At 42.4% G+C, this 24,980-nt stretch overlaps 1 protein-coding gene across 7 annotated transcripts in view; it reads left to right on the top strand.

Moving 5' to 3' along the window:
* The window catches only part of SIPA1L1 (signal induced proliferation associated 1 like 1), a 394,723-nt gene extending 378,640 nt beyond the window's left edge, over positions 1 to 16,083 (top strand). For all 7 annotated transcript variants that reach the window (XM_037832380.1, XM_037832386.1, XM_037832385.1 and 4 more), the window contains 5 exons: positions 1,840 to 2,086; positions 4,942 to 5,088; positions 7,130 to 7,244; positions 13,264 to 13,345; positions 14,036 to 16,083. In XM_037832380.1, coding sequence (XP_037688308.1) covers positions 1,840 to 2,086; positions 4,942 to 5,088; positions 7,130 to 7,244; positions 13,264 to 13,345; positions 14,036 to 14,179 — 735 coding nt within the window. In that variant the 3' untranslated portion in view covers positions 14,180 to 16,083. The remainder of the gene's footprint in view (positions 1 to 1,839; positions 2,087 to 4,941; positions 5,089 to 7,129; positions 7,245 to 13,263; positions 13,346 to 14,035) is intronic.
* The last annotated feature ends 8,897 nt before the right edge of the window (positions 16,084 to 24,980 follow it).

The raw sequence follows: 24,980 nt of genomic DNA, 5'->3' as shown, positions 1-24,980 counted from the left end.
GCTCCCTTTAGTGCAGGATGCTGTAACTTTTAATAAAGCACACTGCTCAAAGGAGCTCCTCAAGACAGTGGTTTACTGCCTTGAAGTATATTAATATTTCCCAAAGAGACTGAAACTACAATTGACAGAGTATTTTCTCTCTTGTAAAATAGTCAGGGTGAGGTTACTCACTGGAAAAGGATATTGCTTTGCAAAAGCCAGAGCTGCTGGAAAAGATGGCAGCAGTTTTGTTTTATTTGTTTGTTTGTTTGTTTGTTTGACAGCAGTTTTTGAATAAAGAGATCTGAGATCTGGCCTAGTAGCTGGGACCCTTATGTGATAGTTCTAGAACTTTGCAGATGGGGGAGAGAGAATCGGTTTGTTTATTGTTGTTTTTTTTTAAATTACAGTTACAAACACAGTTAACCTCACCAGTGCCCACTATTTTCGTAAAGCGAGAAGGGAAATCATTTCCATACCATGTTCTCCCCACTTAAAGACTTGTAAAACATATATCAAAATAGCTTAATTTTTTGGAGCAGGACATATGTACCTTGGATTTAACTCTATGGATTTTTAAAAGGGGACACGATTTTTGCACAGTTGGCTCCACCTGGGGCTGATTTACAGTGCATTTGATTAATATTCTTTCATATTTGTGCAGCTGCGGACACTGCATTGTGGGTAGCTACAACTCGATTAACCCTTGGTTTGTTGAATGAAATCATGTTAAAGCCCCAGAGCACATGAATGAAGCTGAGCATCAACTCTGTATTTCTGGGTCTGTGCAGTCAGCCTCCTAAGTGGAGCCATTGCTATATCAGTATCTCTCTGCCTTTTCAGGGTGTCACGGAAAATCCCACTGTGGCTTTCTGCCAGTAGTGACACAGACCTCCTACTCACACATTCACCTGTTTTCCACATTGTTCTCCCTGCCAAGGTGAACAGCAGTCTGAGAGAGACCAAATAAGGACAACTTGTCGTTCATGTGCAGAATACTATATTGGCTTTTTAAATATGTTGCTGGATATTTAAATATCATTAAAGCGTCTGTTGGTTTTCAGCAAATAGGATCCTTAAATGCTTGAAAACCTTCAAGATTTTTAGATTCTTAGATGCAGAAAACCTTCAAGTCAAGTCAAATCTAGTCACAAAACAAAAGATATCAAAAAGAGATGCATCTTTCTGGAACTAAATATTTGTCATCTACAAAGCTGACTTTCCTATTTTTATTTCATGAGTAGAATCCCATCTCCAAAAAATAAATCATCTCCAAAACTCATGTAATATACTTCCTTGAGAAGTTCAGTTATTCAGTTAGTATAGCTTAATATTCAACATTTGCCAAGCCACCTATTATTTAAGTCAAAATATTTATGTGATCAAATGGTCTTGTTGCCCAGCAAAAGTTTATCACTTGACAAGCTTCTAAGGACACTATTCCTGGCATGTGTCTCTCTGTTCCCCTGGAGACCATCACATTATTTATTAATGCCACTGATATATACCATTGTAATCAGTCTTGCATTTCATTTAATCTTTACAACAATCCTGAGGGGTGCTTTGTCCACATTTGGTAGATGAGGGAATTGGGGCTCAGAGAGATTGCATGTTTAGGCAAAGACACAGGACCCAATAAAACTTAATGTTCTTCAATCCCAAAGTTACCTTCTTAAGTGCTACACTTTATTTATAAATCTCCTTAACCACATAAATGAAGTCTGTATCAAACACTGATAGGCTCAGGCCGTGTGCTGGGCTGTGAGGAAATGATGACAGAAGCTCCTATTTTAGCTCCTTAAGGGTGTGCACAAGTATCTGAACCAGAAAATTGACTTTCTTGTCTTGGCACTTTTCCAGTTCCATGCACTCTCCTCTCCTCAGTCTCCCTTCCCTACCACCCCCACCTCAAGGCGGACCTTGCACAGAACGCTGTCGGATGAGAGTATTTACAGCAGCCAGAGGGAGCACTTCTTCCCCTCAAGGACATCACTTCTGGACCAAGCCTTGCCCAACGACGTCCTCTTCAGTAGCACGTACCCTTCTCTCCCCAAATCTCTTCCCTTGCGGAGGCCTTCTTACACCTTAGGAATGAAGTCATTGCACGGTAAGTTCATTTTCAGCTGCAGCTTAGCAGCTTTATTTTTGGTGGCTACTTTTCCCAGAAACAGTTGCCACTCGGTTTGAATGATAATTGTAGGGAAGTCCCACTTCCATGCTCAGACTCTCTCTGCTCACCAACCCCTCCCTCTTTCAACCTCTGCCCTCCTGTAATCCTAGACCACACAGTACAGACACTCAACCTTACCCGACCCTAACAGTCACCTGGAGTGCTCATTAAAAGTTCAGATTCCCAGAGCCTTCCCAAGACCTGCTGAGTTTGACTCTCCAAAGCAATGGTTTGGAAATCGCTATTTTTACCAAACATCCTAGCTGCTCTTATGATTGGGCAAATTTGGCTAACCCTAAGATGGCAGTTATTTCTTAAAGAATTGTATCCACTGGCTCCCCAGAGCTACCACAGTAACTCAGATCCACCATCACTCCCTGTCTTTCCCAGGCTGTGAGGACATTGCCTGTAGTGTCAAACACTCATCTGTTGACTCATTCATTCATTGAGTGAGCAAGCAAGTATTACTATTTCAAGAAAGGACTTGTTGATAATAGGGCCCCTCCCTGTTCTTGCCCTTGGTTCAAATATACTTGGCCTGTTCTGTGACCCAATTAAATCTCCCAGTATTATTGAGCCATATTCTGGGAGTATGGATTCAGAGTTGTTGTTTTCCTTGCTCCCCTCTCTGACCAATCCCGTTCTAGGGTCTACTCCTACCCTCACAGCCATGGCCCACAGCCAACACCTATTTTGGGATCTTGTGTTCCTGCTTGTCTGATATACATACTGCTGTAACTCCACCCCCTTCTGCCCTTTTCCTTCTGTGAATTCTGCTGCAGCTTTTCTATCTCTCTATGGCCATTCATACTTCACATTGCATTTCCTTCTGCTGCTTTTCTGGAGCAGCATTGTCTCCACATCTCCTGCTTGCCTAGCGTGTGTTCTCCCTGTGTGATTCTTTAGCTCTCACCCGACTCTCATCCATATCCCTCCAGTTATCTTGTCCTGCTCCTTGCACAACCGTGCAGTCCCATTCTCCCCTCACCTGTGACAGACATCACTCAAGGATCATGCCATCTTCCTGCAGTTCAGTCTGCAGAAATAAAAGTAAAGCATTTGTAAAGGTCTGTCTGCATGTGTCGTAAACTAGGCCCTGTTAAAAGGAGGTCCTGTCTCTTAGGAGCTTACATTCTAAGAGAGCAGCCAGGAAATCTGCCTCCCACGTGATCATTATCAGGCCAAGGGAGCCCGAGTTTAGAGGTGCAGCTCTGAGCCCACAGTGTGCTGTGGAAAAGGAAGGGGACAGACAGGCAGGTCTTTCTGGGCACCTTCCTGTCATCTCTTCTCACTCTCCTGAAAGACAGGCAGCAGCTGTGGTGATTTCAGGGCATAAACAGAGCATTTCTCATTGGGCTTGATCCCTGCACCCATGCCTCATTTAGTGACTTCTTTTTTCCCAATGTAGAAATTTGGGCCCCAGAGATAAAAGGGCAGAAGGATTTTGAGTGACACACTAAATTGTTTGTTCCACCTACTTGCCCTTGGTGAGAACAAGTTTAAAAAGAACTGAGCATTTAATAATCTTGCAGTATTTGTTGATTTCCATTTACTCATAATTTTGCTAATTTTAAGCACATTAATAACTAGCAGCTGCACTTCAAAGCAGTTCTTTACACAGTTTGAAAGGGAAAGCAAGTACTAAATATACTCTGATTTACCAAGCTATCATAATTAACAAAACTTTTAACTCCTTGTAAACAGGCATTTCTGGAGTTGCTTGTAGATTTTGACTGAGTTTTACTTTTAGCACCATGTTTGCCTGAATTTTAATGTTAGAGTCACCTTCTGGGGGCAGCCCTTCTCGAGGAATCACACACTCTGCCCTTGTCTCTGCCCAATTGAGGGAATTGACATTTCCCTGCTCATCCCCTGTTCAGGGCCCCCACCAGCCTCCGTTTGTGTTCTCCACCTACATGTCCTTGAGCAGCAGCAGCGTGCCCTCCAATGCACAGAATGGCTAATTTTGCCTGTTACTCCCTAGGCAAAGGTAGTTGTTAAGATGTCAGTTGGTTTTACAGTGGTTTAGTATTTGTATTGTGCAAGTTGCCAGCTTAGAAGGCGCTTTGAATGTTGGACTGTTATAATCCAAAATGGATTCAGTGGGTTGTTAACATGATGACCCTGTGCCCTTTGAAGGAGAATCACGGCAGTCCTAAGCGGCACCTTTATGTGTTAAGTGTGTGTGGGCTGCAGTGCACTCTCACTCATATAATCTGATTGGATTCTCACAACCACCCCCTGGATACATCCCACTGTGGAAACCAGTGGACCATCCCTAGGATGCAGGGCAGGCAGGGGCCAGGGATGCAGATCTCAGACCCCAGTGAACCAGGGGCTTGAGTGGCCATCTGGTTCCAGATAAAAATAAGCCCTACTATCCCCTTAAATAAGTCTAAACAAGCTCCTATGGCCTGGGTCCCAAACCCAGCTCTCCCTTGAAGTAGGCCTCTTCTTCCCAGCCTGAATCTCTTTATTCTGTGAGGAAAAGTAAGATTCTGGAGCTTCCCTGGGCCTCACTGTAGACAGTGAAGCTCTCACAACAGATCGATCTGATGCAAAACCAGCTTTTCTATGCCTTGCCCTACTGGAAGGGAGATGGTGGCAGGTTATTTTACAAATGAAGACAGACTGGGGGAAGTCAGCTTTAGAATAGCCACGTGTGACCTTCTAGACTAGAAATTGGTTCCAAGTGACAAACGGTTTGCATCCATTGTGGTAACAGGAAACAGTATGTTCTGGAGTGGGTCTCCTGTGCGCAGAAGTACCTTATTCCTTGTCCCTTCCTGCAGGAGAGTTCTCAGCCTCGGACAGCTCCCTTACCGACATCCAAGAGACCCGAAGGCAGCCCATGCCCGACCCTGGCCTGATGCCCCTGCCTGATGCTGCTGCGGATCTGGATTGGTCCAACTTGGTGGATGCTGCCAAGGCCTATGAGGGTAGGTCCACCGAAGGGCTAAACAGGACAGCACAGGACCCTGCAGGTGTCATGAGGTGGGCCGGGGCATGAGAGTGCCCTGGTCAACCCTCTGTCCGCTCTGCCTTTTGGACACACCAGCAGTGTATGCACTTTACCAACCCAGCTAGAAACCAGTTGAGCTAACATTTACTGAACACTTCATAGGAGCTATGCCCTAGGCTGGACACTTAACGCACACATTATTTTATTTAATCCCGTGGAACCTGGTGTCCTAGTTTGCTAATGCTGCAGAATGCAAAACACCAGAGATGGATAGGCTTTTATAAAATGGGGGTTTATTTCGCTACACAGTTACAGTCTTAAGGCCACAAAGCATCCAAGGCAACACATCAGCAACCGGGCACCTTCACCGGAGGATGGCCAATGGCCTCCGGAAAACCTCTGTTAGCTAGGAAGGCAGCTGGCATCTGCTCCAAAGCTCCGGTCTCAAAACGGCTTTCTCCCAGGACGTTCCTTTCTAGCAAGCTTGCTTCTCTTCAAAACATCACTCCCAGCTGCACTCTCTTCCTCCCCCCGAGTCAGCTCATTTATGTAGCTCCACCGATCAAGGCCCACCCCGAATGGGTGGGGCCACGCCTCCATGAGAACATCTCATCAGAATCATTGCCCACAGCTGGGTGGGGCACATTCCAAGCAAATCCAACCATCACCAAAACGCCTGCCCCACACAAAACCACAAAGATAATGGCATTTGGGGGACACAATACATTCAAACCGGCACACCTGGTGTTTTCTCTAAATAGGGATTTATAACATAGATGCTTTCCTTCTCCCATGTGTGGGAAGGGCAGAGGGCAGAGGAATCCCAGCTGTCATTTGACTGAAAAGAACATCTGTCTAAAGAGAGACTTTCATCACATCGTAAAGACATCACTGCTAAATGTACATTCAGCTATGTTAGGATGCTTGGCCTTGCCCTAGTCCCTGACAAATGTTAGGTGCCTCTTGTAGCCTTCTCATTCTTCTCTCCCATGGGTGGTAGCACATTGTTCTTTTCCTAACCTACTAGCCATGAGATTGCTTTCAGCTGGTGGTCCTCAGACTGGTGCTGATCTGAACTGCTGATATATTCAAAAACTAAAAATAATGTAGTGTGCATGTGTGGATCCAAGGTCGTTAACTGTCCTTGTATTGAATAAAAACTGACTCTATTCTAAGATTAGCATTCTAAATATTTTGGTGCTAAAATGTTCTTCATAAAATTATGATAGCAGATGATTGTCTTTTGAGTTTTATTTGTTGTTTGCTGCTCTTACTTGGGAAAATTGCATGTTGCTATTCAGTCAACCTCCAGTTTGGGGGAGTAACTTTACTAGCCCACAAATGCAAAAGTCAGGCAGTCATGGAGTAGTCAAGGATTAATCCCCACTGCCTCTGTAGTGTTTATTTAACTGATCACAATTCCCCAATACTAACTTGATTTTAATTTCCATTTGTTGGTCATTCTCCTTCATACAGAATGGTAGACATTTCTTTTTCCTTAATGGGAGATTTTTAAAATTTTGATTGTTTTCTTGTCCCAAATTTTAAAGTAGTATATTTTGAAACACAGGTGGTAGGCCAGGGTTAGGTTTGAAGCCTACCATGGTGGACAGACATCTGGTAGAAAACATACTTCAAGAAGTCCTGAGAAGTATAATACTAACTCCTTACTTTTAATTTTATACTATCACTGAGTATATAGCCTTGGTCTAGAAATTTGGTGCAAAGCCTATTTCCAGGGAAACACTGAACAGAAATCCACCTTGATGAGCAAGGGAAAAGAAGGACTAGAAATCAAGACATGCCAACTAATTCTAAAAAGCAAATTACAATGCTACCACCCTTTTATGGCTAAAACAGCATTTTTCCCCCCATGAGAGTTACAAGATGAGATTTCCAGTGCATCTCTGCACATTGATTTGCATTTGATGGTCCATGTAGGCCATTTGTTGACTTTTGCTAGATAGGACTGAGGGAGCGGTTCCAAAGCATTGAATGGTTTCTTATCTCCTTTCCAGTCCAGAGAGCCTCATTCTTTGCTGCTAGTGATGAAAACCATCGCCCCTTGAGTGCTGCATCCAACAGCGATCAGCTCGAGGACCAGACTATGGCCCAGATGAAGTCTTACAGCAGGTGGGTCACCCCCTGGCGAGGGCACCACCCTGCAGCACGTGTCATCCCCACTGGTGACAGCAGATGTGGGGAAGAAGAGACGGAGACCACGTGGATTAGCTGAGTGACACTCATCATTGCAGTGCCAGACACCTTACTTTTTAGTTAGAAAGCTGTGCAGCAAAAAACTGTAAACACAAACTTCTCTTGAGGGCTGAAGTTCATAATTTTGAATATTTGTTATTATTTAGTGCCATAGTACATTTATGCCCTCAAGGCTTATTAAATAAATATTTGTACCAAATAGTACCAGGTTCCTGTCTTGTGAAGTCTTCCAGTGTTTTCATTCAGTCTCTTCCCCAGCTGTCAGTTGAAGGTCATACTTTTAAATGTGCCTGTGTCTTAGCATCTCCCTATATGCTGCTTCAGATCTACTGTGATAGAAAGCTGGATCACCAGGATAGTTAAGATTGTATGTAAAATAAAAGTAAATAAGCAATGCCAACCCTCAGCACTTGGCCTCAATGCCCCCCACATCCTGCCCACTGCGGCCCTGGCGGCTGGGGTCTGGGGGCTTGGACTGGGGGTGGTGGGCACCTTCAGGAGGCTGCACACCAGCCTGACTCTGCAAAAATTCACAAAAAAATATGGATGGATAACAACAGAAAAAGGTATGTAGCATTGGGAATCAGCAATTTTGCACAGGAAGCTTTGAGAGATGTTATTTACTGTAGTCTTCCCAAGATTGGGACAAAAATGAACAAACAAGATGAGTTGGGTGCTTTGGAAAATGTGAAAGCTGCTGGTGAACTTTATTCTCCTCTATCAAAAGTAACAGTAATAATGAAGCTCTTGTTATGAAGATGTTGGTTGATCAAGATGACACTGAGTAATCCATCAGAACTTGATAAACTAGTGAGTGCAGAAGCAGATGAGAAATACCCAAAACCTATTGAGCAGTGAAAACCCCTAAATAAACCAGTCTGAAACATCTTAATCCAGCAATATTTTAAAGTAGTGATGGATAGAGATTTATAATAGCAAGTTTTAGCAATACTAATAGAAAAACAGAAACTACTCATTCCAACTATGCTATTGAAAGAAAATACCCCTTAAGTTTCTAATGATAGCAGATAAGCACAACATCACCCTGTGATTTAGATTGTGATCCTAATTATTATATTCAGAATTCCTGAAATTATCTGAGGTAAAAACTACTTGTAAAAATTATGTAACCCAAGTGTAACATTGTTATCTTAAGCCTTATATAATACTGTAACTATTGCTTACATCCATCCTGGATTTGGGTCAAAATACTTAATGATATTTCCATTGGAAATAACTGGGAGTGGAGATAAGTTGTTAGTTGTACAGTGTCGGATGAGGAACAATTATATTGTAATTTTGCGATATACCACATTTGCTGTTTTCATACAATGAAGAAAGAGCCCTGAAGCAGAATAAGAAACTGTTTTATAATAATAATATAACATTCAACTTCTCCATTAAAAAAAATAAATAAGCAATATTTTATGAGTTAAGGGCATGGACTGTGTAGAGGCTGACTTTTCTCTTTTCCCATCAGTTTCAGATGGTGGGGCTTTGGATATTTGTGTGAAATTCCTATCTGTTAAAGCATCCCAGCTTTAACTCATCCATGGAACACATATTAAGCATTCATTAACCAGAATGTTATAATTTCATCAGTTGAAAGTCTCTTCCCTTAAAACCTTTCGAGGATGATTAAGAATACAGATATTTACAATACTTGGTCTGCAACAGACAATAGGAAAAGGGAGGTTGTTATTTATTGAACAAATACACAGTGGGACTTGTGCTTGAGGACTTTTCTGAACAAGTCTGAAAGGAAGTGCTCCTAGCCGAGAAAGTGTAAGAGTAGTGGATCATTTGTCATGAAGTGTAACAGGCAGATGCTGCGTATGCTCTTATCACTGAGACAGCTGGGTGAAAAGAGCTATGGTTAGTTAGGTTGTTGAGGACTTACAAAATATGGCAGAGTTGGGGGAGAGCACACAGTGCATTCTTAGGATGGGACCTGCCACAAAGAGAAGGCCGAGTGAGCAAAGGCTGCTTTTCCGAGAAAGGATTCTTGAATGGTTCTTAAATTCATAAGATTGGAGTGATAATCAGCTCTTTTCCTTTGTTCAGTGTAGACAGAACAAATGCAAATAATTTAAATATCTGTTTTTTAAAATACTGCATGCACACACCACAGAGAATTCATTTTGAAGAACCTTTAGAAGTCAAGATAGGCCACTGAGAGCTGCTTCTGTCCTGACAAGCTGCGATGACTAGGGTCGGCTCCACAGGAGCTAGGACAGTGAATTTGGTGACTTTGTCGAGGACAGGCCTCCCCTCCAGTCCCTGGCCTCATTGTTCTGTCCCCCAAGTCAATACCCCTGTTGTACCACATCCTTGACCTTCAACGCATCCAAGATCTGACCAGCTTATCACAGCCTGTGGTGTGGCTGTGGTCTGCAGAAGGTTGTGGATCGCTTCCCTTCTACAGTGCATTCATTATCAGCTTTTAATTCGTTGTCCTGTCTTGTAAGTTTGAGGTCATTGTCATTCCATTCGTTTGGCAGCCTTGTTTACACTCCATGTCACTGTGGGTTTTACCTTTTGGGTTTGTTATAGATCTAGAATTAGCAGAAGACCTTAATATAGTTCATTTCAGGTCAGGAACTCTAACGTGAACTTTGATTTTTAAGCTAAATAATATCTTTTATTCCATGATTCAAATAATTAAGAAAAGAGTCACTGCTTCTTCCTCTTGACCTCTGGAAAGAGGCAGCTGTATGTGTTATCCATATGGAAGACTTTAGATTCTCTGTTGTGTGACTGAGGTTGCCTGTGGCTGGCTAGAACTCGCCCAGAAAACTTAATGCAGCTCTAATGCAGATGGAGGAGAGAGAGGAAGGAAAAGGTGACAAGAGTTCTCAGCCCTGGGGCCCAAGCTTGCCCTGCTCTGTCATCTCTCCAGCTAGTAGGGTTGCCTTGTCGTCCTCTGCTCGTCCTTCTTTTGGTGCTCCACTAGCATGACATGATTAGCACTTAAATCATATGTGAGAAGATGTACAGAAAAATGCAGGCCTTTATGTTTTGTTCACCATCATGGCACAGAATTTAAGACATTAAACTTTGGTTGACAGCTTTCAAAGCATGTAGTCTTATTTTTTTAGTATTTTAAGATATTTAGACTAGTTTTTAAGACATGAGTGAGAACCGGAGACTTGCCATGCCCCGTAGCTCCAAGGGTACAACAGCCCTTCTCCCCATGCACACAGAGAACAGGGCTCCCCTCTTTTTTGAGCTCACTAATAGATCCCAAAGTGTCCGAGGAGTCATTTCACTTTCACAATTATGTCTGCCCGGGAGTACCTCTTGTGCTGCCAGAGAAACCATTTTCCCTTACTGTCTTTTATTCTTTTGTCACAAAAGATGCAGCATCTTTAACAAAGAAAGCTATTGATTGCCTTTTGTTAAGATCACCATTTTCTTTTTTAAAGTAGAAATACACATTGGGTTACAAATGCAGCCTTCTCAGATTAAAAAACAAAACAAAACCAGCCCTGGAAGCTCCTGCCAACATGGTCTTTTTTTTTTTTTTTTTTTTTTTTAATTCATTTTATTGAGATATATTCACATACCACGCAGTCATACAAAACAAATCGTACATTCGATTGTTCACAGTACCATTACATAGTTGTACATTCATCACCTAAATCAATCCCTGACACCCTCATTACCACACACACAAAAATAACCAGAATAATAATTAAAGTGGAAAAGAGCAACTAAAGTAAAAAAGAACACTGGGTACCTTTGTTTGTTTGTTTGTTTGTTTTCTTCCCCCACCTTTCCACTCATCCATCCACAAACTAGACAAACGGGAGTGTTATCCCTATGGCCCCCCCAATCCCACTGTCCCCTCTCATAAGCCACATTTTAATACAATTTTCTTCAAGATTCATGGGTTCTGGGTTGTAGTTTGATAGTTTCAGGTATCTACCACCAGCTACCCCAATTCATTAGAACCTAAAAAGGGTTGTCTGTATTGAGCATAAGAGTGCCCACCAGAGTGACCTCTCGGCTCCTTTTGGAATCTCTCTGCCACTGAAGCTTATTTCATTTCCTTTCACATCCCCCTTTTGGTCAAGAAGATGTTCTCCATCCCATGATGCCGGGTCTGCACTCCTCCCCGGGAGTCATATTCCACGTTGCCAGGGAGATTCACTCCCCTGGGTGTCTGATCCCACGTAGGGGGGAGGGCAGTGATTTCACCTTTCATGTTGGCTTAGCTAGAGAGAGAGGGCCACATCTGAGCAACAAAGAGGCATTCGGGAGGAGGCTCTTAGGCACAATTATAGGGAGGCCTAGCCTCTCCTTTGCAGCAACAGTCTTCCCAAGGGCAAATTCTGTGGTAGAGGGCTCAATCCATCAAACCACCAGTCCCCTATGTCTGTGGGCATGTTAGCAACCATCGAGGTGGGGCAGGCCAATACCCCTGCATTCTCCACAGGCTCCTCAAGGGGGCTCTGCGTATTCTTTTCCTTGTTTTTTTTTTTGTTTTTTCCCAACTTTTTTTTCTTTTCTAAATCAACTGTATGAAAAATAAAAAAAAAATTAAAAAAGAATAAAAAAAAAAACATACAATAAAAGAACATTTCAAAGAGACCATAACAAGGGAGTAAGAAAAAGACAACTAACCTAAGATAACTACTTTACTTCCAATGTGTTCTTACTCTACCCCAAGAAAGTAACCTAATATAGCAACATTTCTGTGAACTTGGTCCTACTCTACCCATCAGAAATTAACAGACCGTAGTCATTCCTGGGCATTCCCAGAACATTAAATTTACCCATGATAGCTTATCTGTTCTTCTTGGATTATTGTTCCCCCTTCCTTAATTGCTCTCTATCACTAGTTCCCCTACATTCTACATTATAAACCATTTGTTTTACATTTTTCAAAGTTCACATTAGTGGTAGCATATAATATTTCTCTTTTTGTGCCTGGCTTATTTCGCTCAGCATTATGTCTTCAAGGTTCATCCATGTTGTCATATGTTTCACGAGATCGTTCCTTCTTACTGCCGTGTAGTATTCCGTCGTGTGTACATACCACATTTTATTTATCCACTCATCTGTTGAAGGACATTTGGGTTGTTTCCATCTCTTGGCAGTTGTGAATAACGCTGCTATGAACACTGACGTGCAGATATCTGTTCGTGTCACTGCGCTCCGATCTTCCGGGTATATACCGAGAAGTGCAATCGCTGGATCAGAGGGTATCTCTATATCTAGTTTTCTAAGGAACTGCCAGACTGACTTCCAGAGTGGCTGAACCATTATACAGTCCCACTAACAATGAATAAGAGTTCCAATTTCTCCACATCCCCTCCAGCATTTGTAGTTTCCTGTTTGTTTAATGGCAGCCACTCTAATAGGTGTGAGATGGTATCTCATTGTGGTCTTAATTTGCATCTCTCTAATAGCTAGTGAAGCTGAACATTTTTTCATGTGTTTCTTGGCCATTTGTATTTCCTCTTCAGAGAACTGTCTTTTCATATCTTTTCCCCATTTTATAATTGGGCTGTCTGTACTATTGTCATTGAGTTGTAGGATTTCTTTATATATGCAAGATAACAGTTTTTTGTCAGATACATGGTTTCCAAAAATTTTTTCCCATTGAGTTGGCTGCCTCTTTACCTTTTTGAGAAATTCCTTTGAGGTACAGAAACATCTAAGCTTGAGGAGTTCCCATTTATCTATTTTTCTTTTGTTGCTTGTGCTTTGGGTGTAAAGTCTTGGAAGTGGCCACCTAATACAAGGTCTTGAAGATGTTTTCCTACATTATCTTCTAGGAGTTTTATGGTGCTTTCTTTTATATTGAGATCTTTGGTCCATTTTGAGTTAATTTTTGTGTAGGGTGTGAGGTAGGGGTCCTCTTTCATTCTTTTGGATATGGATATCCTACTCTCCGCCAACATGGTCTTTTGTTTCTTGTCCTTAACAGTAAAGATTCCTCTCCCACCCTGGCTTCTAAAGTGGACCAATTGGAAGGCATGCTGAAGATGCTTCGGGAAGATTTGAAGAAGGTAAACATTAATTCTCAAAATAAATTGCCCAGTCTGTGCAAACTACCCTTGAGCTGTGTACGCTCTTCTTAAGGAGTGTAAGTGAGATAAGATGTGAGTGTTTTCCTTGTTTTCTCTGTACACACGTGTTTAGGGGGCTGCTTAGAGCTCAGTTCCTACTGGCACACATAGTGCAAGAAGGCTTCTGGTGTCACATACACAGAAAATTTTTCCTTTTTTGTGAAAGCTTTTAAACTCAGTCAGTACTGCCCCCCACCCCCCACCCCAGGCTTCCCCCAGCCTCCCATTACCTCTCGTATAGTGTTTCAATAGCCAGGACTCACACTTATGTTACTTGGGCTGTATTCAGGCTTTTGCGCCAAGACAGCTGGGTGTTGTTTTGTTTGTTGGGTGGCTTTGATTATATTAGGACATCAGCCACCAAAACAGTAGTCTAAAACTTAAGACAGTCCTTATTAACAGAGACTTTGAAATATACATCGATGTATTTACTTTAAAACCTATAGTGAACCCCTGTTCCCTGGATTGAGGGTATCTTACTGCCCAGCATCAGGCTGTGTATACAGGTGTTTGGTGGAAAGAAGGATGGAAATGGGCCAAGGGTCAAAACAGATCCCATGGCTACTTCTAGCAGCTGGGCAAGGTAGGTCGTCACCTCTTAGTACTTCTTCATTTTGCTCTCCCTCCCAGGAAAAAGAAGACAAAGCCCACCTTCAGGCTGAAGTTCAGCACTTGCGGGAGGACAACTTGAGGCTGCAGGAGGAGTCCCAGAATGCCTCAGACAAGCTGAAGAAGTTCACAGAATGGGTCTTCAATACGATAGACATGAGCTAGGGAAGGCTTCGGTGGAAAGGAGAAGGGGGACCCTGGGGAATGCTCTCCAGTGAGTGCTTTGAAGCCCCTTGTTCAGCCAGTGAAAGCATTTGCAGAGCACCTTCCCAGCTTCCCGGTTTGCCCCCTTTCAGGGAGGGCACAACACATAAACTGCAGATCAACAATCATTATCTGCCTTTTGTAGAAAAGAAAAATGAAAAAGTGAATAAAAATTTTAAAAAGCAGAATAAAAGTTTAACTGCTGAAATGTGAATGTCTTTATTTTTTTGCACAATACCTTTATCTGTTATGTATTTAAAAAGAAATTGGGCCTGGGACCAGGGCCCCCCCGGCCCATCTGCCTCTAATTCCATCAGCTTTTTCTTATCTACTTCAGGTAACCCAAGCTTTCCCTTGTTATCCTGACAAATATCATTGTTCCTAGAAAATAACGTTTTTCAAGTTGTTTATTTGGGGGATGGGGAGGGGTACTTTCCTTACCTTCTTTCCTAAAATGCCTGGAGAGGGAGGTACTTTTAGAAAATGCCTGCCTCCCTTGAATGACTTGTGCATGAGCTAGTGCTGTTTGTCCCTGTCTTACAGAGATCAGCAGGATGGGGTTATTAAAACAGTCCGTAAACCAGAGAGAGGCTGGAGACAGTGCCTACAGGCCATGCCCCTTTCCACACCCTGCATTGTGACGTCACTTCCGGCCACCTTCCTTTCCCGCAGGGAGATGGTCTCAGGTGTGCGCCTCAGCGCTAATACTCTTTGGTTGGCTTAGTGAGCCCCACTAAATTAATCTGCCTCTCTACGGCTTCCTAGTTCCAAACATTAATTGGTTTCAGCATTCCCCCCTTACTATTTTTTTTTAAATCTCCCGTTATCTTTATTGTATGCATTTTGGTCAAAAGTATAGTTTTGTTTGAGATTTTAAAGCTATTAAATGTGGCAAATTTGTTTTTAAGCTGGTGGGAATGACAAGACATAAGCTTGCTCAAAATGACATATTAATAAATTAATAAATCCTTCTCTCAAAAGCAAGACTTTGCCAGTATTTGTAACCAGGGCAAGCTAAAAGTGAACGTTAAATTGTGAATTTTAATGCTTGCTTTTCAGAAGCAGTGACTGTGATACTAGAATGGGCTTTTGAAATCTGCATGTCTCAGCGTGAAGTATAAGCATGGTATTTTCTGCATCCTTTTATGACCATCAAAAAGGTTTTGCTGCAGAAACAATTGCTGTGCTATTTTTCCAGTCTACTTTGGGTCTCTGGGGAGTTGTTCCAAGGCCCTCACTCCTGCAGAGCACAGAGACCTGGCCAGCTGTCCTGAGAGAGCCCTGGTGGCCTTGTTACTTGCCTTCATAATTGTCACTAAACTGCCACCTCCATTCCTTCGGTGGTGACTCTGGTCTAGGAATGTTGAGCAGTCTAGCGGCATCTGCTGGGAAGGTCCCTTCCCCAGATAATCTCTACTGATTTCTCTCTCCATCCCCAAAAGAAACAACATGGAATTTCCTCTTCTCCTTACCCTTTACTGCCAGATTTTTATGCTACAGTTTCATTCATGGTTGTGATTTCTCCATGGAATTTTTCTCCTGGTGACATTTCTATCATGGAAATAGGAAGATTTTGGAGTGCTTTGTAAAGATCTCAATTGTCTCTTTCTCTCTCTTTGAATTGTATGAAGGAGATTGTACATTGCCTGATATCTCTTTGTAAATGAGAAATATCGCTAACATCCAAGCATTCTGAAGTCTTGCTTATCCTTCTGAGTTTAGTTTTTATTTTGTTTTACATTTTGTTTTGGGACTTGGGGCAAGCTATTTATTAGAGTTTTGCAACAGAGTTCTTGTTTGAAGCCTCTAAAGACTACTTGTAAAATCCAAACAATAAAATTCATTTTAAACGCTCTTTTTAAATACTTTTGTATTATTGCTTCAGGTTTTCTTATTTGAGTGACCACCCAGTAACACACTGACCCTCCTTGACATCCTTCACATTTCATCAAGCTCCATTAACACTAAAGGTGATTCTGGAAAGTTTCTGACCTTTTTAGAATTTTAATAGGCTTTTTTCACTGGGCACACATGACCATAGAGAATTCCTATTTTGCCTTCTCTGCATATGATTTAATATTTGCAGAGCACATTATAATTAGTTCACTCTTCATTATCCATGTGTGGGTTTTCTGCAACAACACTGTCATTTCCTGAGACCCAGCATATTTTTGGACTGCCTGTACTGCATCCTCCAACTCTCAATGTTCAGTGTTGTGTGCTCAGGGAATACAAATGCCTGTTAATTTTAGGTTGTGCAAAATATAATTAGAAAGGTTAATCTACAGAAGAAAAATCACAATGCATTCCAAAGCCAAACAGAACCAAATTGTTAAATCCACCACGTCACTGTTCCTGTCCAGTGGTGTAGCTAATTGGGAGTTGAAAGTAGTGTTTTTTTCCAGTTATTCAGTTCAACAATTCTGCAAATTCTAGAATTACAGGACGGGATGAGAAAATGCCATAAGATATTCTGATTAATACTGTAAAGAAGGTCTGTTTAGACCATGATTCGTCCATGGTTTGGAGAGTTTGCATGTTATTTATGAAGGGCCCATCACATGGGTTAGGAGTTCCTGGGGGAAGATGCCATTGGCCTACATTGATGGAGGATCTTCATCCATGAGCTGAATGGAGAAGACAATTGGTTCCTCTTCTCATTGCTGTAGATGATAAGCTGAGTTGGATGACTAAAAATGATAGAGGAAGGGCAAAGAAAACAGACCCTGTCAGCTTAAGCAATTTGCCTCTAGTTAAATGCAGAATGATGACCTGAACCCAGATCAGGGCAGTGTGCAGCAGCTGTGTGGCGCTACTCTCGGAGAATGAACAAAATTGAGATTAAAGTACAAGAAGGCAAACTTCTGTCAGAAAAACACATAGCCAATAGCATTGTTAAACGAAAACTTATTTTAAAAGAGTGCTGCCAGGGTAATGTCAAATATTTTTTCCTATATGACTTATACCACCAATGACCAGGAATCATTAAAATCAGATGAAAAAGACATTTGGCTTACAGTGGAGCTCAAATCCAGGTCATTAGTTAGCAGCTGTGTTCCCTTAGCTAAATTACTTAATTTCTCTGAGCTTGGTTTCCTCAACTAGTAAAAAAAAAAAAAAAAAAAAAAGTAACCCCATATATTGCTTTAAGGAATAAATGGGATAATATATGCAAAGCCAATAACTGGCAAATTGTAGACACCCAGTAAAATGCCTTCTCTTGTCCTCCCTCTCCTATAGGTTAAGGCCTTTTCTAGGAGGGAGGCCATGGAAGAGCCGTAATGAGCAAGTCCACTCTGTTTACTGCCAGGCGCTTTTCACACATCACTATGTATTTTACAACAGTGACTCTCAAACCTGAGGGAACATCAGAGTTACCCAGATGGTTTGTTCAAACCCAGATTACTGGGCTACACACCAGGGTCTGTGATTGAGCAGATCTGGGGTGGAGCCCCCGTATTTGTATTTCCTAGAAGTTCCCAAGTGATGTGTAAGAAATAGGCTTTTGGACAATGTAGTTAACTGGATGGTATTGGTACCGAAAGGAAATAGAAGCTATGTTGGGAGGCACTTATACATATCCAGAAACCTGAATGTAACTTTGACCAGTAAGCTGATTCACAGAGCATCATGGAGGGAGAAACAGGCTCAAGTTGTAGCTAGAGAGCGAGCTTAGCTGTTAAAAGGAAGAACTTTTTGACTGTGAAGGTGATTCTGAGTACCCTTTGCACAAAATGAAACTTTCTACTACATGATTTGTAAATTTTGTGTTATCTAGATGGGGCTCAAATGCCTCCATCAACACAATTAACATTCGGTCAATTATAAGGGACTAGTTACCAGACCAGCAAGGAATGACTCAGGTGACCTTGGGGAGCTGAGAATTTGGGTGGCCATGCTGCCAAGGAAGGCAAGGCCAAGGGATGGCAGTGGAAGAGCCCCTTGGCCAACTCCACAGTGGGTGGGCCTCACCGGGAGTAGACTGGGAGAACTGGTTCCAGGCTGGGAGCACCAAATTCAAATAACCAGCTTCCAAATTCAGCCGGGCCCGCTCACTCCAATCTCCAAGGACCTGTCAAACCTCAAAGTTACTAGACAAGCAAATTTCACAACTGCCTTCATACCTACCCTACATGGTTAAGAGATCTTTACCTAAAACCTCAAGCTGCAACTGCCCGTTTTCTCTGATATTGTTCAGAGAGAAGGAAAGGGTTGCTTAACCTCCATATCCTTTATATGAGCTATAGATCAAAGACTTGAAAACACTGGCCATCTCTTGAGAAGGTATTTATAGCCTTGGTTTTACTTTTGCATCCTTTGTTCCCCTTTATGGCTCTCCTGTGATCTCTCCAAGGATCCCCCTGCTCTCCCCATCACCCTTCTCTTCCCAGAGCTCCCTTGATTCCTTCTGGATTATGCCCTTCCTGTCCTCCATCATTTCAAATCAAGCATCTCCTTCCATCTTGCTTTCATGCATCTAAATCATTACACCTGAAATCCAGGAGAGTGTTCCACCATCCCCATCTCATTATGCCTCACATTATACCCATTCAGCCACATTCATCTTCAGTCCTGTGAACATGAATTTCTCAAATTTCTTTCCATTACTTACCCTAAATAAGCACATCTCATTATGTCTCTTAAGCGCTCCTTTGCTAGCTGCTACCCACTTTAAACATACACAGCTCCTTTTATCCTGCTATTTATACCTTTTATCACCCATTTTCAACCTGAATGATCTCCCAAACAAAATACCCTAAACACTGGGTCCCTTATTCTGTATCTTTAGATAAATGCATTCCTTCAGACATCACCTCACAGTTCTGCTGATGCATCTCATCATTCCTTTTCCTTAACCAAAGTACTTGTGTTCTTCTAAATGGACCAACCCTTCTACCCATGTTTTTTTTTTTTTTAGATCTTATTAGCATACACCTGACTCTCTAATAAGCCCACCCAACCATGCCTCTCCTATGCATTTCCTAATTTGGTGTTTAACTTCGTAAAATAGCTACACACACACACACACAAGCAAATCCAGCTGTTTTTGCAAAGTATAAATGGGTTAGATGGGTGAATTCGTTTCCCAGGGTTAAATTAACAAAATACCACAAACTGAGTAACTCAAAACAAGAGAAATTCATTCTTCCACAGTATATTGGAGGCTAGAAGTCCAAAACCAAGTTATCTGCAGGGCCATGCATTCTCTGAAGGCTTTAGGGGAGGAATCCTTTGTGTCTTCCTGGCTTCTGGTGGTGGCCCACAGTCCTTGGTGTTCAACAGCTTGTAGCTCTATCACTGCAGTCTCTGCTGCCACCTTCCCACAGCCTTCTCCCCTGTGTGTCTGTGCCTCTTCTTTTCTTAAAAGGACACCAGTCATATTGGATCAAGACCTACCTAATCCAATATGACCTCAACTTGATAATATCTGCAGCAATGCTATTTCCAAATAAGGTCACATTCACAGAAACCAGGGGTTTGGACTCCAACATATCTTTTGGGGGGACATGATTCAACCCTTAACAACTGGTTGGGTTCCCCAGTTCAACACTGACTCAACTCCCTACAGCCTTACATATACCCACCTCACTACACACAATTACATAACCTGCCTGGTAGGTAGTCATTTGAGTTGCTGTCCCTGAATCTCTTCACCAAACCCATGGAAACCATTTCCTTCCCCCAAATCCCCTTCCACCTTGCATAAGCACACCCTCCCTACCTTGTGTTCCTGTGAGTGAAAGCTCTTAGGAAGTATACTAAAGGAGTTTTATTCAGGTTCAAACAGCAAACTAGAAGTGACTAATAAATTTGCCTGGAGGATGTCCTTTAAGGTCAATTGTTTTATTGAATAGGTTGGAAGGATTTGTAACTGACCTAGTAATTTTTAGTTACTGGTCATTTCTAAAGAACTTGAAGGTATTTGAAAACAGTTACTGAACTTAAGAAGTGTAAATATTGTTCTGCAATCTTAAGACAATTAATATGCTTAGCAAACTCTTTTGTTTTAGTTGGTACAAAGATAATCTCAGCCCCATGTAGGCATGTTTCAAATTTATGATATTATGCCTAGTAAAACATATCCCTAACATGCCTAATATAAAAGATTCCAGCTAGAATAGGAGCTGGGACTTCATTCACAAACAATGGGAAGGAGAAATTTTACCCAAGAGGAGAAAAGAACTGGTGGGTGGGGGAAGAAAATACAAAGTTGCTGATTAACTGTCGTTAAGTATTTGACAAACCAAAGTGTGAAGAAGTCAGCCTTGATCTTTGTGTTCCTAGAGGACAGAGCTGGGACCAGTGGATACAAGTTGCAGGGAACTTTTGGCTCCAAGGTAGTTTGTCAACAGTGATTGGGTGATCCGTGCTTAAAGCCAAAACTGAAGACTTACACAAGGTGCCACTTTGCATTGATGCTGTACCTTCTCCCTTCCTGCTGGACTCTTGTTCTTTTTAAATAAACTTGGAGTCATGAATGACAGACTCGGGATTGAAAGGGACATTTAAAGTTATATAGCCCCAGCCCCCAGCCCAGAACTGAATCTCTTCATCATCCGGCCACATGGCGAGCCATCTGTGTTTGGCATATCCAATGAAGGAAACTCACTCCCGAGGCAGCCCATCTCATCGTCATCTTCTAAGCCCTCCCTTACATTTTTTAACTACTCCCCATTCTACCACCTCAAGTTATTCATACCAATAAATTTCTCTTCCCAGATTATAATCCTTAATATGTTGGAAAATAATTTTTAGGTCCTTCCGAAGTTATTTTTCCCCAGGCTAAAAATTCTCTCTCATCTCAAGTTTTCCTCATGTGTCCTGGTTTCTAGCCTCCTCCCCACCATAATATAATCATATATAATATGTATATAATATGTACATAATATAATCATATATATGTGCATGTATAATTGCACAAAAAAGAATGCAATTGTTTTACAGGCATTATTTCATTTAATACTCATAGCAGCCCTGTGAGGTGGGGGCTATTATTGTCCCCATGTTACAGAAAAAGAAACTGAGGTCTAGAGAGGTAAAATAGGTTTTTTTGGTAATAAAATAGCTGGTAAGTAATGAAGCTGGGATTCAAATCCAGGCCTCTGGTTCCAGAGCCAACATTTAATCTGCACTTTCTCCACTTTATTAGTCAGCTGGTGAGCTCCCTTTTGTTTGTGTTCCTCACACTTCAGGGTCCAGAGCCTAAGACAATACTCCAGTATTTCTAAGGAAAGCACTGTGGTCTCGTGGCTTTTCTCAAGGTTACTGATAATCAAAGTGTAGCCCCCAGCTCATCAGTGCAGCAGCACCTGGGAAGGCTTCTTAAAGGACAATGTTTCTGGGCACCACCCCTAGAGTTTCTGATTCCAAAGGTCCTGAATGGGAACCAAGAATTTGCATTTCTAAGAAGTTCCCAAGTATGGTAGGAATGACCATACTAAAGATTTCACACCCTAATCTCTGGAACCTATGAATATGTTACCTTACATGGCAAAAGGGACTTGGCAGATGTGATTGAATCAAGATCTTGATTTGGAGAGATTATCTGGGATTGTCCTGCTGGGCCCAATGTAACCACAAGGTTCTCTACACTAACTGAGGCAGATGCTTCTGATCTGGAGACCACACTCTGAGAATCACTGCTCTAAATACTATGCCTCTCTTAATGAAGCTTCATTAAATTAGTTTTGCATTTACTGCCTCACATTGTTGACCCTGTTTATACTTGGAGTGGACCAAAACCCCTAAACGTTCTCTCCTCTGGTCTGCCCATCAGTCTCTAACCTTTCATGCTTGTGCATTATTTGGGCCCTAAAGCAGGATTTGGTGTTTATTTCCTCTTGCCAGATTTGATCATTACTGCAGCCCAGAGATTAGCCAACTATGGCCCATTTGGCCATAGCCTGTTTTTGCACAGACTGTGAACTAAGAATAGTTTTCTACATTTTTAAAGGATTATAAAACAAATGAAGAATATGTGATAGAGACTATATGTGGCCACAACACCTAAAATATTTACTATCTGGTCCTCTACAGAAAGAGTTTGCCAACTTCTGCTATAGTCGGCCATGGCAATTTTGGATCCTGACTCTGATGGCCAGTGAATTTCCCCTTCCTCCCATCCCACGCCAGCTGTACATTAAATGTGCCTGCCTTTATTATCTTCATGTCATTTGTAGAAATGTTGGAGGGGAAGGGCCCCACTACCTGTCATCAGAGAATGCCATGTAACGTGACCTGACGGCCATCAAAATCTTTGGGATGGTGTACTGGATTGAATAATATCCTCCAAAAATTCATATTCACCTGGAACCTCAGAATGTGACCTGATTTGGAAATAGGGTCTTTTTAGATGTGGTTAGTTAAGATGAAGTCATATTAGCCTAGGACAGTCCCTGACCCAGGGACTGATGTCCTTGTAAGAAGAGAAAACAGGGAGAAGGACGTGTGATGTTGGAAGCACAGATCGGAGTGATGCCTGAACAAGCCAAGGGACACCAAGGATTGCTGGAAACCCCCAGAAGCTGGGAGAGACATGGAACAGATTCTCCCTCAGAGCCTCCAGAAGGACCCAACCTTGCCAACAACGTGATCTCAGACTTCTAGCTTCAGAATGAAGAGAAAATAAATTTCTATTGTTTTAAGCCACCTGGTCTGTATACTTCGTAATGGCAACCCTAAGAAACTAATGCAAATGGTGCTGTTTTTTTCTTTTTGTTTTCATTTTTGTTTTTTAACTAAACCAGTTTTCCCAGTAGGTACCTGGCATGCAAGGCCATATCTCCTTCATACCTACAGGATATCTGGAGGACTTGGTGAAGTCCAGAGGTACCCTGTATGTACCAGTCTGTCACATGCTGCCAGATAGTCCATCCTGTTCCCAGGGTAAGAACGAGCAAGCCAAGGGGGCCTGGCTTCATGGGGCTTTGCCCAAGGGACTAGACAGTGGGCATCATGCGCATGGGGAGATAAAGGGGATAGGGAAGTCAACTAAAAGTTTGCCTTAAGGACAGAAACAACGTCTCCTGGGGAACTCAGAGGAGAGGAATTGTTCAAGTGCTTCAACAGTCTCTTTTATAAAATATATATCTTCTCCCTGTGGATTTCAGTTCAAGAAAACATCTTCTCTTCCAATTCTGGGCCAAATCTAGAGGTAAAAGAGAGCTAACTAGAGGCCCAAGGCCTTAGTTCTCAGACTTAAGAATGCATTAGCTTCTGTAAATCTACAGCCTCTCTAATTAAAAAAAAAACAAAAAACCTTATGCTAAGAGAAAGAATGCAGATGCAAAGTACTACATATTGTATGATTCCATTTATCTAAAATGTAAATATAAATAAATCTATAGAGACAGAATTAGATCAGTGGCTATATAGGGCTGGGGCAGGATAGAGGGATTGAGAGATGACTTCTAAGTACAAGATTTTTCTTTTTGGAGGAATGAAAATGTTCTAAAATTGATTGTGGCTGTGAATGCACAACTCTGTGATTATACTGAAAGCCACTGATTGTCCACTTTGGATGGACTGTATGGTGTGTGGATATGTCTCAATGAAACTGCTTTTAAAAAATGCATTAGCATCACCTGGAGAAGTTGTTTAAATTCTGCTCCTGGACTGCAGGCCCAGAGATACTGTAGCACTAGGTCTGGAGTGGAGCCATGGAATCTTCATTTTAACAAGCGTCCCAAGTGATTATCATGTGGGTGGTTCCTGAACCACTCTTTAGAAACTCTGCCCTAAGCTTTCAAAAGCCCTTGGCCAGCTCTTCTGAGCCAGAGAGTAGCATGTCAAGGCAAGATGTGATGGGTGAGAGTGCTGGCTGACCTGAGATGCCCGGATGCTCTGCTGCCCCTCAGTGGGTGGAGAACAGGTGGCTGAGCCCAGCTGGCCGAGCAGGCTTCTCTGTAAAAAAGGGCAGAGTTTCCTTCTGTGCAGCCATTTACTCAGTGGTTGATAATTCTCAGCCTCTCCCCACCCCACACCCAGGTTTTCCTTTTTGTAACCCAGAAGCATTTGCTCAGTGGAAGCCAATTAAAATAGCTGTTCCAAATCAACTTCTAAAAATTGTATAGGCCCCTCTGATCTAATCAGACCTCATTATTGAAGTTGCTGTGAGATCCCAGATCATTATCAGTGAGCAGGTAGGAGTTATGCATTTCCATTAAGGTTGGTTCCCAGTTTTCAGCAAAGGCACAGAAGAGACTTCCAGTGCACACTCCTAAGCCCATCTGTTGGAAAACCCTGCCCAGGGTCCTTGCAGTCTGCTGGCTAAAGCAACAGACTGAGTGGAACAAAAGAATCCCAGTTCCCATTGTAAACACCAGCAAAGGTCCAAAATGCCTACCGACTGCCTGCCAAGGCTCTGCAGAAGGGCACCAGGGAGTCAGTGCTCCCCATCAGGACCTCTTACTCTAGCCAAGATTTTGGTTATCTGGTTATCTGTGGCTGCTTAACAAATTCCTCAAACTCCATTGCTGAAAACAACAATCACTTTATTATATACAATTTCGTGGGTCAGGAATTTGGCCAGGGCTGGGCTGGGTGATTCTTCTGTTCCATGTGGCATTGGCTTGGGTCACTCCCTGGTGTTCACCAGAAGCTGGGCTGGCTTGAGGGGGCCAGGATGGCTTCACTGGCCCCTTGTTGGGTGCAGTTGGGAGGGTGGGCTCAGCTGGGCTCCTCTCCCGCTCCCTTCACTCTCAGAGCCTCTCAGGTGGTCTTTCCAGCAAGGAGCTGGACTTCTAACCTGGTGCTCAGGGCT

The sequence above is a fragment of the Choloepus didactylus genome, chromosome 4 (genome assembly GCF_015220235.1).
Source record: "Choloepus didactylus isolate mChoDid1 chromosome 4, mChoDid1.pri, whole genome shotgun sequence".
Taxonomy (NCBI): domain Eukaryota; kingdom Metazoa; phylum Chordata; class Mammalia; order Pilosa; family Megalonychidae; genus Choloepus; species Choloepus didactylus.
The sequence above is the reverse complement of the archived record's forward strand: the minus strand, read 5'-3'. Positions and strand labels throughout refer to the sequence as shown.